This window comes from Adiantum capillus-veneris, chromosome 10 (assembly GCF_014529385.1).
Source record: "Adiantum capillus-veneris isolate H3 chromosome 10, ASM1452938v2, whole genome shotgun sequence".
Classification (NCBI taxonomy): domain Eukaryota; kingdom Viridiplantae; phylum Streptophyta; class Polypodiopsida; order Polypodiales; family Pteridaceae; genus Adiantum; species Adiantum capillus-veneris.
Genome location: NC_140940.1, coordinates 91883034 through 91899959, shown reverse-complemented (window position 1 = coordinate 91899959; position 16926 = coordinate 91883034). Strand labels below are relative to the sequence as shown.

The following is a 16926-nucleotide window of genomic DNA, read 5'->3' as shown; positions in this document are numbered from 1 at the left end:
CGCTCTGAGTGTCAGTGTAGATAGTGTTGGCAGTGTCCTGTGCAACACCCAAATCATCCATAAGGCGTCTGAGCCATACACAATCAACCGTAGCTAAAAAGACTTCCGTGTACTCAGCCTCACAACTTGAAGTGGCCACAGTAGGTTGCTTCTTGCTCAACCATGATATACATGAACTGCCAAGCATGAAACAAAAACCACTTGTGGACACTCGCGTGTCAAAAAATCCAGCCCAATCTTAGTCCGAAAAATCATGTATGTATGGCGGCAATGATCCCCCCTTGGGATAAAACAAGCCAAGATGTAAAATGCCACTAAGGTAGCGGAAAATCCTCTTAACAGCCTACCAATGCTTAGACCCTGGGCTATGCATAAATCTGTTGACCTGTGAGACTGCAAACTAAATATCCGGCCTCGTGTTGCATACATATATGAGGCAGCCAACAGCAGTTTGGTAAAGAGTGACATCAGCAAGATCGCCAGCATCATGCAGACTCAACTTCAAACCTGTTTCCATGGGAGTGGCAATAGGTTTGCAATCCTCAAGTCCAAACTTACATAGCAATATCTCCATGTAACTTTTCTGACAGTGATCAGCAAATTATCGACATAAAGAACCACAATGAGAAGTACATCACCCTCACGCTTTACATACAATGTGCTTTCTGTTAAACTATTGCGAAAGCCTCGTTTGGCCAAATGATTGTCAGCTTTCTCATACCAAGCATGAGGAGATTGCTTCAACCCATACAAAGCCTTCTTACATCTACACACTTTGTCCTCTTATCCTTTTATGACAAAACCGCGAGGTTGCATTACATAAACTTCCTCAAATATGTCACCATTCAAGAAAGGAGTAACAATGTCTGATTGATGTACATCCCAACCAAAATGAGCTGCCAATGAACATAGAAAATGCGCAGTAGTCATACAACAAGTGGGAGCAAAGGTATCTTCATAATATATGCCTTTTTGTTGTGCATAACCCTTTGCATCCGGCTTGCATTTCAACTTGTAAACCCACTTCATTCCAATGGCCTTTCTGCCAGGAGGCAAATCACATAAAGTCAATGTGTCATTTTCTATAAGTGCATCATATTTTGATTGCATGGCAGCCATCCAATTTTGTGAATTTTGTGCTTCATCAAACAACAGAGGCTCCTCAACATCATGTAAGCTAGACACAGCCAAAGCATAACAATCTGATGCATAAGATGCATGGTGAGAGCCTGAACGAGTACGACTAGACAAAGGTGCATCCAATTTACTGTCACGCAAAGTGTGCACCAACTATTTTGGCATACCTCTAGCCTGCTCATTTCCAACCCTTTCCTCATCAAGTACATCATGTACATCTGCATCAGTAATAGGCTGATATGTAACATTTTCAAAAACCCCCATAGGCTGTATATTTGCCTCATTGGAACTTACATTCATATTTCCACCAATGAAAAGAGGCAACAAAGTGTCATAAGTGTCCTGTGAGCTTACATTACTGTCTCTAGTACATGACAGCAAGGGCTGAACAGAATCTTCCACAAACACCACATCCCGTGAAACCAGAATACATTTTGTTTGCGGATGATACAACCTGTAACCTTTGCTTTCAGCACTATAACCAACAAAAATACATTTGACAGCCTTATCATCCAATTTTCTGCGTTGTGTTTGTGGCACCAAAGCATATGCCAAACAGCCAAAAACATGCATATGCTCAATAGAAGGCTTTCTGTCATGCCATGCTTCATATGGAGTAATAGACTGCAAATCTTTCGTAGGACACTTGTTTAGTACATAAGTGGCACACATCATGGCCTCAAGCCAAAAAGAATACGGCAAAGCTTGACTTTTGACCATACATCGTGCCATTTTCGTAAGTGACCTATTTTTTCTCTCAGCAACACCATTTTGCTAAGGTGTATAAGGCACTGTACATTGGTGTTTTATCCCACGACTAGCCAGAAATGCATTGAATTCAAGAGGCATATACTCCCCCCCTCGATCGGAACAGAGGGTGCCCATAGTACATTTCGAGACATTTTCAGCCATAGCCAAAAATTGTTTGAAGCACATAAAAACTTCGAACTTTGCTTTAGGCGGAAATACCCATGCATGCCTGGAGTAATCATCAATGAAAGTCAAAGTAAAGGTAATTGCCCAAGGATGGAGTTTGCACAGGCTGCAACCTACATGTGGCCCGAACTGAACCATCCTTTGAAAACTTAGAACGTTGCATCTTACCCAAAATACAGCCTTCACAAACATGTTTGACAGGTGCTTCAAGAGGCGGCAAAGAAGCAACCATATCAGATTTCTACAAACGTAGCAAACTGGCAAAATTCAGATGACCAAAACGTGCATGCCAAAGTTTTTCATCTGAAATAGCCCTTGAAACTGTAACAGCATTCGCAAAATTTTGTCCACACTTGTCATACAAAGTGAGCTTATACAGCCCACGGCACAAAAGGCCAGATGTAACAATTTCATCACCAAAATTGAGATCATGAATTGTACATATGTCATCCACAAATTTGACTACAAGTCCAAGTTTAGCAAGTGCGGATACAGACAAGGTATTCTTCCCGATCCTAGGGTACATAAAGTACATTAACAAGTGTGAAGGAACTGCCATTTGCAGCAGTAAGCACAATCTTTTCAACTTCTGAACCGGATATGAGGCATTGTTGGCACGAGTGACTGAATTTCCATGAGGGACAGACTCAAGAGAGGTGAACAATTCACGATGTGAAGTAATGTGCTTTGTAGCACCACTGTCAAAATACCACACATGTGAATCTGCAGCAACAACTGGCAAGCATGCATCATGGACAGTAGGATTGTAAGTGCACTCTGCGCTAAAAGCCCATTCTGCATCAGCAACACAGTCTCCTTTCACAGAAGACTCAACAATGGCTGCATTTGTAGTGGAACCAGCATTTGCAGTGGAACCACCCTCTTTCTTCTTAGCCTCTTTGGCCTTCAACTTAGGACACGACTTGATCAAGTGATCATTAGCTTTACAATAATGGCAACGTATCTTCTTTCTTCCCTTATCACCAGAATTTCCAGACGAATTGTTGCCAGCAGAAGCATTAGGAACAGAAGTTTTGCCACTCGCAGCAGAACCATAAGAAGTGGCTGCATTGCTGTTACCACCCTTTCTTTGAGAAGCAATAAAAGCCTGTTCAACTGCACGCTGTTTAGTCTTGTTTTTCCTGGAAAGTGACTCTTGCAACAGCAATGTGCATAATGCATCAAACTTGACAACTTCTCGATTTCCTTGGGTCATAAGTCTCCAAGTACTAGCAAAAGTCTGCTAAGAATTTGGTAAGGCATCAAGAACAGCCTGCACAAGGGAACTGTCTGAAATGACTTCACCTGCAGAAATAAGTTGTTCATTGATATCCTTGACACCAGCAAGAAAAGTGTCCATATCATCTTCCTCATGCATAATCTTCGACTCCAACTCTTTACGCACCAAAGCAATTTTAGCCTCATTGCGACTTGCATAAAGACTAGCCAAAATATCCCAAGCTTGTTTTGCAAAATTTTGCTAAACAGATGTGAGGAACAATGGTGCGCTTCACAGACAACCCAATCAATGCATGAGTCTGCGCATCCTTTACATCCCAACGAGCTTGTTCTGCCGTAGGCAAAACAACTCTAATAGCAGCAATCCTTGCAGCAAGACCTGCAACATCCTCAACATTGCCTACATCCTCAGAACCAGGACGTACATCAATGCCCTGCACAATATTCCAGACGCCCTTTGACACAAGAACATGTTGCATCATGTAAGCCCATATAGGGTAATTGTCCTCGTCCAACCTGTCCTCAGAGCAGCAAACATCTTGAATACATCTGTGTTGTTGTCAGCCATGATAAATGTTGCACCTGATGTGAAAACTGTCCGAAAATAGGAGAAATTGAGCGAGAACAACACGTGCTATATAGCAGTAACCGTAGAAGACTGTAAGGCACCTGTTATACAGAAATCGGCACTGACAGAAATTCTGCAAAAAATGATGAAATTGCCTATGCAGACCTGCCTGTAATGGAAACGGAGGTCGAAATGAGCCCGAATTAGAAATCTGAGCAGACTAAGCTCTACGAGTTCTCCCGAAATATTTGTCGACCTGCGAACGCTCGCCAAACCTCACTGTGATCGGAGAAAGTGAGCAAGCGTGTGCTGGAGCAACTGGCGACTAAGCCCGGGAGGACGTAACCTGCTCTGATACGAATTGTTGGAATTAGGGTTGCAAAGAAACGCACACAGCTTGGAGAAGACGAAGGAAGCTCAAGGCACACAATAGAGAGTGTGTTACTTAGTGTGGAATGGAAAGATAGATAGCCCTAGAGTGATGGGCGTATATACAATGCTCGGGGGGAAAACCCTCCTAAAGAGGGAAAAATGCCCCAGCGGTCCTAGTGTGTTCACACACATCACTACCACATGTACATGGTAACAATAAATGAGATCCAACAAACCTTACAAAGAAGGTGAGAGTATGGTACTCTTGCAAGAAAACAACCATACAGTTCACAGTCGCCACCATAAAGAGAGGGGAGGAAAAATAGTGCGATTGTGCGATGCAAAACCAATAGATCGGGCCCGTAAGACAGCATAGCATTTTCTAGCACAGAGGGAGGAAAAGAGGTTGAAGAGAGCATAGAGTCAAGGAGAGCAATGAATGCCATATCAATCCTCAAGGCGCCCAAACATTCAGGATCATCCCATCAATTTAAGCCCCGTTCTATTAAGGAAACTCTCCCACAAAGATAAGTCATTGTTTATAAAGTCTGGATAAAGACCCAAAGATAGCAAAGCCACCATCAAGCAAGGCAAGGTCTGATAAGAAATATCAATCAATTAGGGCAAGCCCTTTATGAGCACAAGTAGGTGTAAAGGTGAGCACTCAATAGGCACTGAAGAATCCATGAGTAGAGTAGTAATCAAAACACCGGCTAATACAGAGCAACAAATCCCCACCGATGAGAATGCTATATGGTAAAGAGCAATGCAATTGGGGTGCTATTAAGATGTATGCGCATTAAGATAGAGTTTTAGGGTATCACCAGACACAGTTGCCAAGTTCAATGCAACCATGTATAATCATCATAAGCAAAGTGTATCAAGGTAAAGAACCAGCTTGAGCTAGGAGGTGAGATAGTAATTAGCAGAAGTGAACTACTATATATATATTGTGTGTGTGTGTGTGAGAGAGAGAGAGAGAGTGAGAGAGAGAGAGAAGACGTTGCCAATTAGTTGTAAGGGTTTTAGGTTATCATTAAGGATTCTAAAAAAAAAAAGGCTCGCAACTGGTTGCCAACCAATTGCGACTATACTCCAACATGAGAAGGTGGAGCGAGGTTGCAAAGCGCGGAAAATGACGAGCCATGCAATTTTCCAAGCTCGCAATAGGAAAACTACTTTTTATTCATTGTTTTTAAAATTGAAAATATTGTGTCTTCCTAGTCTTGACATGAACTAGGGTGAGGTTGTTGGTTGCCAACAAGTTTGTGAACTGCACGCACACACAACCTCCCTCCCCGCGGGGGGGGGGGGGGAGGTTGGGTGCTTGAGAGAACGATTTTATGGAGCCGGATTTGGAACTTTTTCACACTTCTATGAGAAGGGGAAAAGAGTAATAAGGAAAATTCTTCATAAATTTGAACTTTTTAACAAGAAGCTTGAAATTTGAGTGAGCCTCAAATGCTTCTTTCAAGAATTCAAGGCCATTTGAACAAGTTTTGGATAGAGAGAGAGAGAGAGAGAGAGAGAGAGAGAGAGAGAGAGAGAGAGATTGTTAAACATCGTGTGTGAACCAACCGCCAGCCACAGCTTGCGTTGCGTGGGAGAGCCTACAGCCTACAACCAGGGCTCGTGAAAAGATAGGTTCGCTTTATCCAAAGCCTGTTCAAAATGAAAAAAGACCGGCTCAAGTTTGGGCAAGAAGGTTCTCAAGCCGGTTCAAATTATGGAACTTTGAGTTATAATATGAGATTTTTAGTGTGATTATCCCTCTCAAATTTAGAGTTAGCATGTTCATATGCGTGTGAAAAGATTCCAAAGCCGGGTCCATACAAAATGTTTCGTGAGTCCTGCCTACAACTCTTGTCTCGCCATTGAAGCCGGCCATTTCCAAACGTGCCAAAAAACCAGTGACCAAAAAATGTCCACCTCTTTTGAAGATTCAACGTTCAAAAAGCGCCCACCCCCCCCCCGTCCCCCCCCCCCCCCCCCCCCCTCCCTTCTTTTAAATTGAGACTCTTATATCTGCTCTATAGCCCAGACAATCGACAATCCTCTTCCGACAGCCTTGCTCGTAACAAAATGGCTCCTTTCAAGCGAGCGCCTCTTCTGGCTCTCTCCCTGCTTCTTCTTGTCACATTCCTTGCGGCCGCCCCGCCTGCTAATGCACAAGGTAATATCCACATTTCATCTCTTGCATACACGACCTTATCACACACCCAATTCTATTAGTTTGAGCTTCCTACAAGACACCCCTTCACTTATTTCCTGTGAAAAAATTAATCCTCCTCTATGCACTCTGGGGTGGGTGTTGCAACAGGGCTCGGGAAAAGATAGGTTCGGTTTATCCAAAGCCTGTTCATAATGAAAAATGGCCGGTTCAAATTTTGGGCAAGAAGGTTCTCGAGCCGGTTCAGATTATGGAATTTTTAGTTATAATATGAGATTTTTAGTTTGATTATTCCTCTCAAATTTAAACTCAACCTGCACATATGCATGTGAAAAGGTTCCAAAGCTAAGTCCACAAAAAATGTTTCCCGAGCCTTGTGTTGCAGACTCGCATGCACACGCACACCGAAGTACCATTGTACATCGTATTGTAACTCATCCTAAGTTTGATGACTTTTTTTTGCAGCTTGCCCGTGTGGATTTCCCAAAATTACTGACGAGTATGATACCACAAAATATGAATGTTGCGTCTATGGAACAGATACCCCATGTACACTCCTCTGCAACAGGGGTTGTTGTCCTTAAACAATTGTATCCTCCTTGCCATATCCTGAAGACCTCATCTGCAATAACTGAATACTCTGCATCATGAGTTTTGCCATTTACTATTGTACACCTTCACTGCCCTTAAACCTCATCTTTCCTACTTGAACATTGAATAATATGATGCCATAGCAATTCATGCTTAGTAGCAATTCTTTGGGCTTTAGTGTGCGCATGTGTGTGTGTGTGTGTGTGTGTGTTTTATGAAGAGAGAGCAAGAGAAAGAGAGAGAGGCAGCTAACAAATTGTGCACACACGGGATCGTTGACATGCATACAGCCAAATAGCTCGTCTCTTATAGCCATGTCCCTGCATTTATGTAATTTACATATCCACATGTGGTTTAAAGCCAGTATGAATGTCTATGAGGCTTTTTCTTGCTGAGTTTGAACAATTCAAGCTAGAGGAATGTGATGTTCCCTATTCCTATTGTGTCATGGGCAACCCCAAATCATATGCGCAATCTACCCCAAATCAACCGAGGATATTTACACAAGAAGATTTAGAGATTTTCTCATGTTGGAAAACGGAGTCTTTTTCAATGTTCTTCATACAATGCATAACATCATGAGCTTCCGCTCAAGAGTCACCGCATACCTAGCTAGGTATGATTGATTGTACCTAGCTAGGTATACGGTGCCTCCCTCACAAAAGCTCATGATGTTGAGGTAAGTCACAATGTGGGAATTATTGTGAGAATTTTTCCAAAACTTCTTGTGAATTAGAGCAATGTTCAGGAAAAACGTGTAAACATTTACGACGCACCTGCTGGGTTTTGGGCTTTTTTGCTCATGGAGTAAACCCTTAACGAGGGTCATCCCAGACTGATTAAATTGGAGAAACAAGGTTCTACAATCAAAACAACAAGGGTTTATAAGGGTCCATCCAAGCTCGAAGGGTAGCCCCTCTTCACAGAGACCCATCTATTTTGGGAGAAAACTATGTGTGTTTTCAACAAGCCTGCTTTCCTTCATCTCCTTAGGGAAATAGCTTTCAAGGGTACTAAGGTAGTTTCCTTGGTGAGGACTTGTCCATGAAGTATCTATCTCCCGCTCTCTACTACCTTGGAATTGGAATACTCTGAAATTGGGATTACTTTATTCATATAGAGCCAACCACTATGTGACCCGCGCATTGCTGCGGCAAAAAAAAAAAAACATGGTCTTTATTCTCATAAAACTAAGTTTTGCTGCACAGAGCAAAAAGACCAATGTTTGATTTATGTCCTTAACATGTAATATCAATTATACAATGGATGCTACATTAATGTATAGAATTTTGATCGTATACATTAATACATTTCCTAATCTACTTAATGATGATAACACTAAGACGATAAAAGGTGGGCTTACACACCACTGCATTACATTGTAGGGTCGCCATTGATGAAGATCGTATAAGGCCCCCCCTCCCTCTCTCCCCCCCTCCCTCTATCTCCCCTTCACACACACACACACACACACACACCTTTCAGTTAAAGAAGACTTGTTGGCTAGATTTTGGAGGTCCCTTATAACAACTCTTAATTCAATACTCATTACATAAGGTCTATTAGGGGTTTTCCAATATAGGTAGAACCTCTCTCTCTCTCTCTCTCTCTCTCTCTCTCTCTCTCTCTCTCTCTCACACACACACACACACACACACACACACAATGTGCACTCTCAAGTGTGCACTTGAGTTAAGAGCACTTGCGATTGTTGTTCTAATGTCAAAAAATCTCTCTCTCTCTCTCTCTCTCTCTCTCTCTCTCTCTCTCTCTCTCAGAAAGTCGGGCTCTCTCTCAGAAAGTCAAGCTGCATGCAAAGCTGGCATGTGGAACACAATACTCTCTCTCTCTCTCTCTCTGAAAAAGTCAAGCTGCATGCAAAGCTGGCATGTGGAACACAATACATGGGGGTGTATTGTCCTAGGTTGTAGCTCATGTTTATAGTTGAATATCGAGCAAATCCACCAAATTTTCATCGGATAGACTACACGATCACATCCAACATCCCATTTTTGTAGCCTCCTCCATGGAGGATGCATGAAAGGGGGGTCTATTAGCCTTGAAATTTTTAGTTTCTTTGATAAAACTTAGCTTCGTACAGAATTTCCAAACCTCGAGATCCTGGTGCAAGAACTCTCTCTCTCTCTCTCTCTCTCTCTCTCTCTCTCTCTCTCTCAATAATGGCCCATACACTATTAGATCCACCAGCATAATTTGTATCAGTTTGGTCTTGTAGGTCATTTTGACCTTTTGAAGCCATTTAATATAGCATTTCATTGCATCATCTCTCTCTCTCTCTCAACAATGGCCCTGACACTATAAGAACACCAACATTGTAACAGTTTGGTCTCATAGGTCATATTTGGCCTTTTAACTCTGTTTAATATAACATGTCATTTCATCATCATCTCTCTCTCTCTCTCTCTCTCTCTCTCTCTCTCTCTCTCTACAATGGAGTATGGACGCCTGGAGCTCTTTGGCAAAACGGTGAGCAAAAGCGTATGTGGGGCCGTCCGAACGCACCATTATGGAGAGGGTGCAAGATTTTTTGCGCCTTCGGGTCATGTTCAACTCTCAAGTGAGGGCCTAGTGCACAACGCATGGCATGCCTCTATGCCCGCTTTCTTTTTAAGCTGCATATAGAAAAGAAAAAGAAGACTCATTGGATAGATCTCTTCCGTCTCTAGGGATTGTTTCTACAAACATTAAAATCTTTCTTTTTTCTTCTTGACTCTCCTTTCTTGTTGAGTTCATGACATCATTGAAAACTCTCTTCTTCACTTCAGTCCTCCTCCCCTCTTTCCCTTGATTATGGCGTCTACTTGAGTTCCTCTCTCTCTCTCTCTCTCTCTCTCTCTCTCTCTCGCACACACACACACGATACGCTAGCGCTCATCCCCATCCTGTGGTGCAAGTCGGCACATTCAATGGTGTGTGTGTGTGTGTGAACTTTGAAGGCAGTTAGGTGGATCAACAAATCAAAGAGCTTCTCTCTCTTTGAGGGAGCTAGGCGCAACTCTCTCTCTCTCTCTCTCTCTCTCACACACACACACACACACACACACACAGTCAACTTTGAAGGCAATTAGGCGGATCAAACAAAGCGAGAGACCTCTCTGAGGGAGCTAGGTGCAGCTCTATGAGCGCTCTCTCGCTCTCTCTCTCTGTCTCTCTCTCTCTCTCACTCACACGTGTGTGTGTGTTTATGTGAACTTTGAAGGCAGTTACGCGGATCAGCAAAGCGAGAGACCTCTCCCTGAGGGAGCTACCTAATCTGCTAGGACAGTTTCCTACGACGCTAAAACTCTCATCTTCTCAGGTGTGTGTGTGGGTGTGTGGGTGCCAGTAAAAAGAGGAAAATGGTATCACCTTTCTCTCACCCAAGTGTGGTAGATTGGTTATGCCATTTCCCTCTTGAATAAGAGGTCTTCAGTTCAACTCCTCGTCCGCTGGGTCTTTAAGGTCTCTTGGGATAGTTTCCTACGCCATTAAAACTCTCTTCTTCTCACACTCTCCTGTACCCTTTGCAGAGCTCATGAATTGTCGATGTTCTCTCTCTCTCATACACACATATAGCTATAAGTGGGGACTGAACGCTTGGGAATTTTACCAAACGCACGGAGCGACCTTGTTGGTACGATCCTCGCTGCATGCACGCTCGAGAGTCCAATGTGAAGACATGTGGCATGGCTCAGCGCTTCTGCATTTCTCAAGCCGCATATAGTTAGTATAGATATAGATGGATTTAGCTCATATTTTCTTTCTATAGACCATTACCAAGTGTGCCATTGGGAATATTATACCAATCCAACGGAAGACAATTAAAATGTAGGGGCTCTTACTATCATAGATTTCTTCATAAAACAGGATATTACTGACATACCTATACACAGTTGCAGTAGAACATAAAGAAGCAAATAATTAAACCGGCTACTATAAGCTGACTTCGACACTACTCCACTATCAAAGATAAGTTTAAGCTGACAAATATCAAAAATCGAAGTCAAACCCAGCAAGGCCGGAAAGGCCTACAAGCATTAGTCTATGCTAGAATTAATTGTTAAAACTGAGAAACAAAGGTTTCGCCTCTCTGCACACGCTCAAGTCCAGAAATTCAGGCACGCATATGCTCAAACAGTTTCCCAGCTTCCAATTCATAGCCATTGAGCTCATTGACAAACACACCAACAGTTCCAAGCACACATGCGCTCGCGAGTGAAAGGTCTTTTCCAGCTTACAAGTTACAACCATTACGCTCATTTATACACACTGACGTGGTTTGAAAGGCCAAACTTTGAAGACCTTTGCATTGAATACTTGTACAACAGCATACAAAGACGCCAGAAGTTCAGCTCTTCTGAAAGAAATCCTCTTCAACTTGACATCCATGATAGGACCATTCTTAGCCGATCACTCAATATCCCTTCCATAACAAGCCTCTCATCATTTTGCACTTGATGCGGCTGACAAAACTCCCTCAATGCGCTTGATCAAATCTGGTGCTGACAGAGCCCCCTCCTGAAAAATGTACAAAGAGCCAAACTTTATGATACAAAACTTGGTATCACAGGTAACCAGCGCAATCAAAATTAGTTTGTTGCAGACGCTTCATGAAAAACAATCAGCAGAAATGTATGGCGAACTAACCAATCTGTCAATTGGCTGGCCATTCTGGAAAAGAATCATTGTTGGAAGAGCTTGTACACCATATCTGCTGGCAATAGTTGGATATTTCTCTGAATCGATCTTCACCTTGACAAATTCAATGCAAATTCATCAGCAACCAGCATGAATATAAGAAACCGATACTCATTCATGTGCAGACATGCTTATTTGCAAACGGATGAATGCACACACTTACCTCCACAAAAATGAGTATGATTTAACCCACAGTTGTGAAACCTGTCCTTTTGTATGTTACACCTAGGCACTACTACTTGATACACCCGCAAACTAGAGAAAATAACTTACAATACGAAGCTTGTCTTTCAAAGCACGGCCAACGTCATCTAAAATAGGAACCATAAATTGGCAAGGTCCACACCTGTTAAATTACATAAATAAGCATCAAAAGTGCTCCACTCCTAGTGTACAAAAGATTGGCAGCCAGCGCTCTCCCTCAAAATATATTAAATTTGAAAAATCTCAAGTGCACATAGCTGAGATTAAAGAAAGAGTTCTGTTCAGCGAAAAGAAGTACAGTGAATATGAATGAAGATTGATTCCAATAGACCGTTCTTATACTAGTTATTGGTCGTTTTTGTACTAAATCTTTGATGAAATGAGTGGCCCATAGTAGCCATGGAGTAACGGCACAGGAAGTTTTGAAAATAGTTTCAAAGATTTGCAAAGTTTCGGTCCATGTTTGAAACATACCAGAAGTTTCATGAAAACATTCAAGATAAATGTTTATATATACAGAAGGACAATCATGCCTTAACTTAAGGCTTCCCACTCATCTCTAACAAAACGACTAGGTAACCTCGAGTCTTGATTACTTCACAATGGAAACCCACCATATAAGAATGCGGATGCCACATGCTCGTGGGCTCAAGGTGCCACATGATAGAAGCATAGAACGGCCATTCCGGCCTCAACATGTCGACACTCAAAACCCATCCGAATTGGTTCAGTAATTGGATGCTCCTGAATGCCAGACAAAAGGTGTTATATCAACGCCAGTCCAACCGACTGTTATAAAACTATTTGAACGGCCTTTGAGGCTCCAATGGCCACTTATTTGAAAAATCTCCTCTTTAAGACTTGAAAGGAGGCTCAAAATATGAGGGAGCCCCTCCCCCTCATAAATCTCTATTATACTTGGCCCTAGCCTTGACACCTCCAAGTTTCCAACTTCACCGTCGACCTGCTGGCTACCCTCTCCCACCTCTTACCACATCAAAGACGGAAGGCCACCCCTACATCTCCCACCTCTTGCAAGATTGCAAGAGGAAAGCCAATTATATCCTCTCCCTCCTCTTGCAAGAGGGCCATCTCCACTCTTAAAAGTAGCGACTTGCATCCCCCTCCACATTTCCAATTTAGTCTCTATTAAACAATTTCCTTAATTTTGCTTGTGGGACGTGTAAAGTGAAGCATGAGCTCAGAATGCCGAAATGGGCACTACGACGCACATATGAGACTTGTCAATATCCCCATTCCATTCCCGAATGCCATTCTAGCCCTTTAAAATTCACATTCCCATCCCACAATCCATGTTTCTCTAGCTGCTATCCAAAGCCAAACCAAAGCCCACATGATCGTGTATTGCACCTTATGAGCTTATTCAGGGACCCTGCATGTCGTTGGACCCAAATGGTACCCTTAGATAACCCAATTTGCATAAATCAAAATACAAGGTCTAATCGACAACGGACGGAGTTCGAAAGTAGCCTAGAAATGGTAGTTAGTGTTTTGTCATCACTTATCACTGGAATCGCAAAGCTTGATGTGGGCAACCATCTGCATGTCTTACCTAGTGTATTTTCAGAGGTACTTTAATTGAAGTTCCAATTCAAACTGACTGGCCATGATCAAAAGAGTTTTTGCAATATTAAGTTGGACTCTTGAGAAGACATACTTTAAAAGCGTTGTTAGACCTGGAGCAACTTCCTATATAAGACCCGTAAGGGGTTCAACGAAAGTAATAACAGTTGATAGCATATATCAAAGACGCCCTCCTTTCTCCGGCCACACCTAGTGTTTCGTAGCCGCCGCCACTTCCTCCTTGCCTTTGAATCCTTAGGTCCCCAGCAATTCGATCTCATCAGCCATTCAAGCAGTCAGCCATTACCCCTCATTAAGCCATGCAGTCTCAAGTACCATGTGCACTTTTGCATAGGTGACTGCATTTCTGTCCAGCCTGTGTTAAGGACCTAGTTTACCCCAAATCCTAGACTTCTTCTGTTGAGGACTCTTTGCTTCAGCCAGACGCCTTCAACCAGGGCACCTTCACAGCCCCAAGAAGTAGCTCTACAAGCCACCAGATCTGACCGGAAACCCCATTTTTGCGGCCTATGACAATCCATCCCTAAGGATCACTTGATAAATCAATTTTACCCAAGAGATACTTTCAGCGAGGAGCCAGGCAAAGCATCTAGAATCAGATAAATACCCAGCATCCTCAGATCAGTTCTTAAGGGGACAATTTCAGGCAAGAAGAACATCAATGACTGCCCCAAACCTCCTGCATCAGTCCAGAGGTGCATATGGAGTGGGAGTTGCTTGGAACGTCAGGTAGGAGCGAATACAAATCCCAAAGAGAGTGGAAGCAAATTCGGTGTGAAAGAGAGGACAGCAGGTGCCAAGTCATATATTGATTGGTCAAAAATACCTACCTCTCTCTCACACACACATTTTACACAGGTACGCACAACATTTTCAAGCAAGCAGTATACCAGAAGCTTAATTAGTGAGGCATATGCAAGAAATACCTTAACATAAAAAATTAAGACAAATTAACCTCCAGCATCAGTCCCAGAGGTGCATACAAAGTGAGTTTCTAGGAATATAGGGTAGGAGCAAATACAAATCCAAAAGAGAGTGGATGCAAATTCGGTCTGAAAGGGAGAGGACAGCCAGTGTCTAAGTCATCCATCCATTGCACACACACACATTTCAAACAGGTACATAGAGCCAAGGCCCAGCTTCAAGTCATGTGCGCACAACATTCACGAGCAAGCAATATATCAGAAGCTTAATTAACTGCTTAGAGAAGCATATCCTAAAAATGCCTTAAGATAAAAAAGGTAAGATGATTTAACCACCAGCCCCTGAATTGTCCTAGGACTAACAGAAAAATAGGAAGATTTAAAATTTAAGGTGGGGTACGATCGGCATGTATGCAGGATAACAGGACAAGATGGACGCATTTGCAGTGGGCAACCATCGCCTCCAAGATGCATATCATGAATATCCCTGAGATGACGAGAGACAAGATCACAGGTCACAAGCCTCTGCTTTTTTCTCAGGTCACAGCTTCACAAAAAATGACTTTACCAACTCAACGTAAGATGGACACATTTGCAGTGGGCAAACATCACCTCCACGATGGCTGTCACGACTATCCCTAAGATGACAAGAGACAAGATCACACGTCACAAGCCTCTGCTTTTTCTTAGGTAACAAGTTCACAAATCAACTTTACACAACTAAAGGTATCTAAACAATTAGGCACTAAAGTGACTCTCATATACGCACAATACTGAAGAAAACAGATGCACTTTCTGGATGGGCACAAAGGACCTACTCCATAATCCAAACTTCGGTTGGAAAGCAGCCGTAGGAAAGAGAAACTACAATTCAACAATACAAAGAGATTAAAAGAGAAACACGATCACCTAGATACATGGAAGTGGTTTAGAATTATTAAACAAACCAAACATAAACCTGACCAAACATGGGGAGAACAATAAAACAGCATAACAGGAAGTCACTATTGTCTGCCCATAGAAGAACATCTCCCACTCGCCCGGTACATGTGAAGCTCTTACAAGAGAGCACATGAGAATATAAAGACAAGTCTACCAGGAGCAGCAATCCGTGAGAACCATGTCATAACATGGCAATGCCTGTAAATCAGTTAACCTTACAAAGACCAGAGATAGTTTACAAAATGAGGTTGCAAGCTTACCAGGTAGCATAAAAGTCGACCAACAAAGCCGTGTCCGAAGTGTTCAACAAATCATCAAAACTGGAGTATGTCTTTTTAGCGGACTGGATCTGTTGGTGAACAAGGAATGAAAACATAGGGGACACCAAGATTAAGAACGGCATTGCTGATCAAAGCCACAAAAAATGCAACACAATGTGACGAAAAAACACATATAGTTTGCCCTTTTTTCTTATCGTCCAATTCCACATAGAGAAATTACCTGATTAAAAACACAAACTTTTCTGAGAGAGGGCATTACCCGAGAAGAATGATGACGCCCAGACGAGGGAGAGAAAGCAGGAAGACTGGTGGCAAAGCTGCTATTGCAAATAGAAGAAAGGGGTCGAGCACCAGCATCTTCCACCTGCATGTAAGCCTTAACGGCAACGATCCTTGAACATGGCACCACACGAAAGGGCGGCAGGCAAAGCTCACCACACAAGTGCGAGGAGCAGCATAGGCTCGGGGAAGCTGCACGGACACGAAGCTCTCTCTGCTGCAAAAATGAGGGCAATGTGTGTAACGCTTCCATGGTGGTAAGCTCGCCGATGAAAGCAGGGGCTTGTTGTTACTTCAGATAATATCAACCCTAGATATTTCTCCTCGGGCAACCCCTCTTTTCATTTCAAGTTACTGGCGAGTGATGGAGATATATATATATATATATACTAGCCCACGGGTCTCGCTCGCTCTTACGATCACTACAACAATAAACCTTTGGCGATGCTTAGGCATGCCAACACTATTTACATAAGCCATACATTTAGAGAGAGAGAGATGTGCTGATGCCTTCCTCTCTTGCACATAGACAATGGTGGCGTCCTTCCTCCCAATCCATCTATTTTATTTATAGCCCATTTCAATATACAAAATTCTATTCCGCTCTTGCTCTGCTTTCTTGACGCTGCTTTGCTGATTGCATCTAGAGAGACACCCTCGCTTTGCATCCATTGAAAATGGCCCAGAGCTTCTTGGCCAATTTGGGCATATCCCACAATTAGTGCATTCCAAGAGACAATATCCCAGGCAATAAGATTCTCAAGCACTTTTTGTGCTTTATGAAAGTGCACTATATTTGTGGAGCCTAGCTTCGTTGGACATATCCTGCAAATCAGTGCACTCCATGAGAAACAATTGTGGATAGGAACCTTGTTGAGGACTTGTTGCGCTTTAAGAAGTGCACCACACTTGACGTACATATTGTCCATCCTACCACCAATGCACTCCATGAGACAACATTGCAGACAGGAAACTTGTCGA

General features: G+C 42.7%; 2 protein-coding genes across 3 annotated transcripts; one reads left to right on the top strand and one right to left on the bottom strand.

The window, feature by feature from the left end:
- Positions 1–4886: 4886 nt before the first annotated feature.
- LOC147449238 (uncharacterized) lies at positions 4887–7163 on the top strand. The gene is made up of 3 exons (XM_086522581.1): positions 4887–5008; positions 6289–6425; positions 6888–7163. The coding sequence occupies exons 1-3, from the start codon at positions 4887–4889 to the stop codon at positions 7004–7006; spliced, it is 378 nt and encodes a 125-aa protein (XP_086378707.1). The 3' UTR covers positions 7007–7163.
- Positions 7164–11140: 3977 nt separating this feature from the next.
- On the bottom strand, positions 11141–16283 carry LOC147449237 (thioredoxin Y, chloroplastic-like). 2 transcript variants are annotated; one of them, XM_086521763.1, is made up of 5 exons: positions 15926–16283; positions 15646–15734; positions 11985–12057; positions 11661–11759; positions 11141–11531 (listed from the first exon to the last, which is right to left on the bottom strand). In XM_086521763.1, the coding sequence occupies exons 1-5, from the start codon at positions 16196–16198 to the stop codon at positions 11457–11459; spliced, it is 609 nt and encodes a 202-aa protein (XP_086377889.1). In that variant the 5' UTR covers positions 16199–16283; the 3' UTR covers positions 11141–11456. The 2 variants fall into 2 exon arrangements, with proteins under 2 accessions (XP_086377889.1, XP_086377888.1); XM_086521762.1 differs by having other exon boundaries at positions 11661–11765; positions 15926–16280.
- Positions 16284–16926: the final 643 nt, after the last annotated feature.

Bases quoted from the DNA above. Each gene is read 5' to 3' on its own strand.
- LOC147449238 (XM_086522581.1), top strand. From the start codon at position 4,887: ATGAGCACAAGTAGGTGTAAAGGTGAGCACTCAATAGGCACTGAAGAA. The intron at 5,009-6,288 runs GTAAAGAGCAAT...TCTGCTCTATAG, and splicing joins ACCGATGAGAATGCTATATG to CCCAGACAATCGACAATCCT. The intron at 6,426-6,887 runs GTAATATCCACA...TTTTTTTTGCAG, and splicing joins CCCGCCTGCTAATGCACAAG to CTTGCCCGTGTGGATTTCCC.
- LOC147449237 (XM_086521762.1), bottom strand. From the start codon at position 16,198: ATGGAAGCGTTACACACATTGCCCTCATTTTTGCAGCAGAGAGAGCTT. The intron at 15,735-15,925 runs GTAATGCCCTCT...GTTCACCAACAG, and splicing joins GGCGTCATCATTCTTCTCGG to ATCCAGTCCGCTAAAAAGAC. The intron at 11,766-11,984 runs GTAAGTTATTTT...GAATTTGTCAAG, and splicing joins TGAAAGACAAGCTTCGTATT to GTGAAGATCGATTCAGAGAA.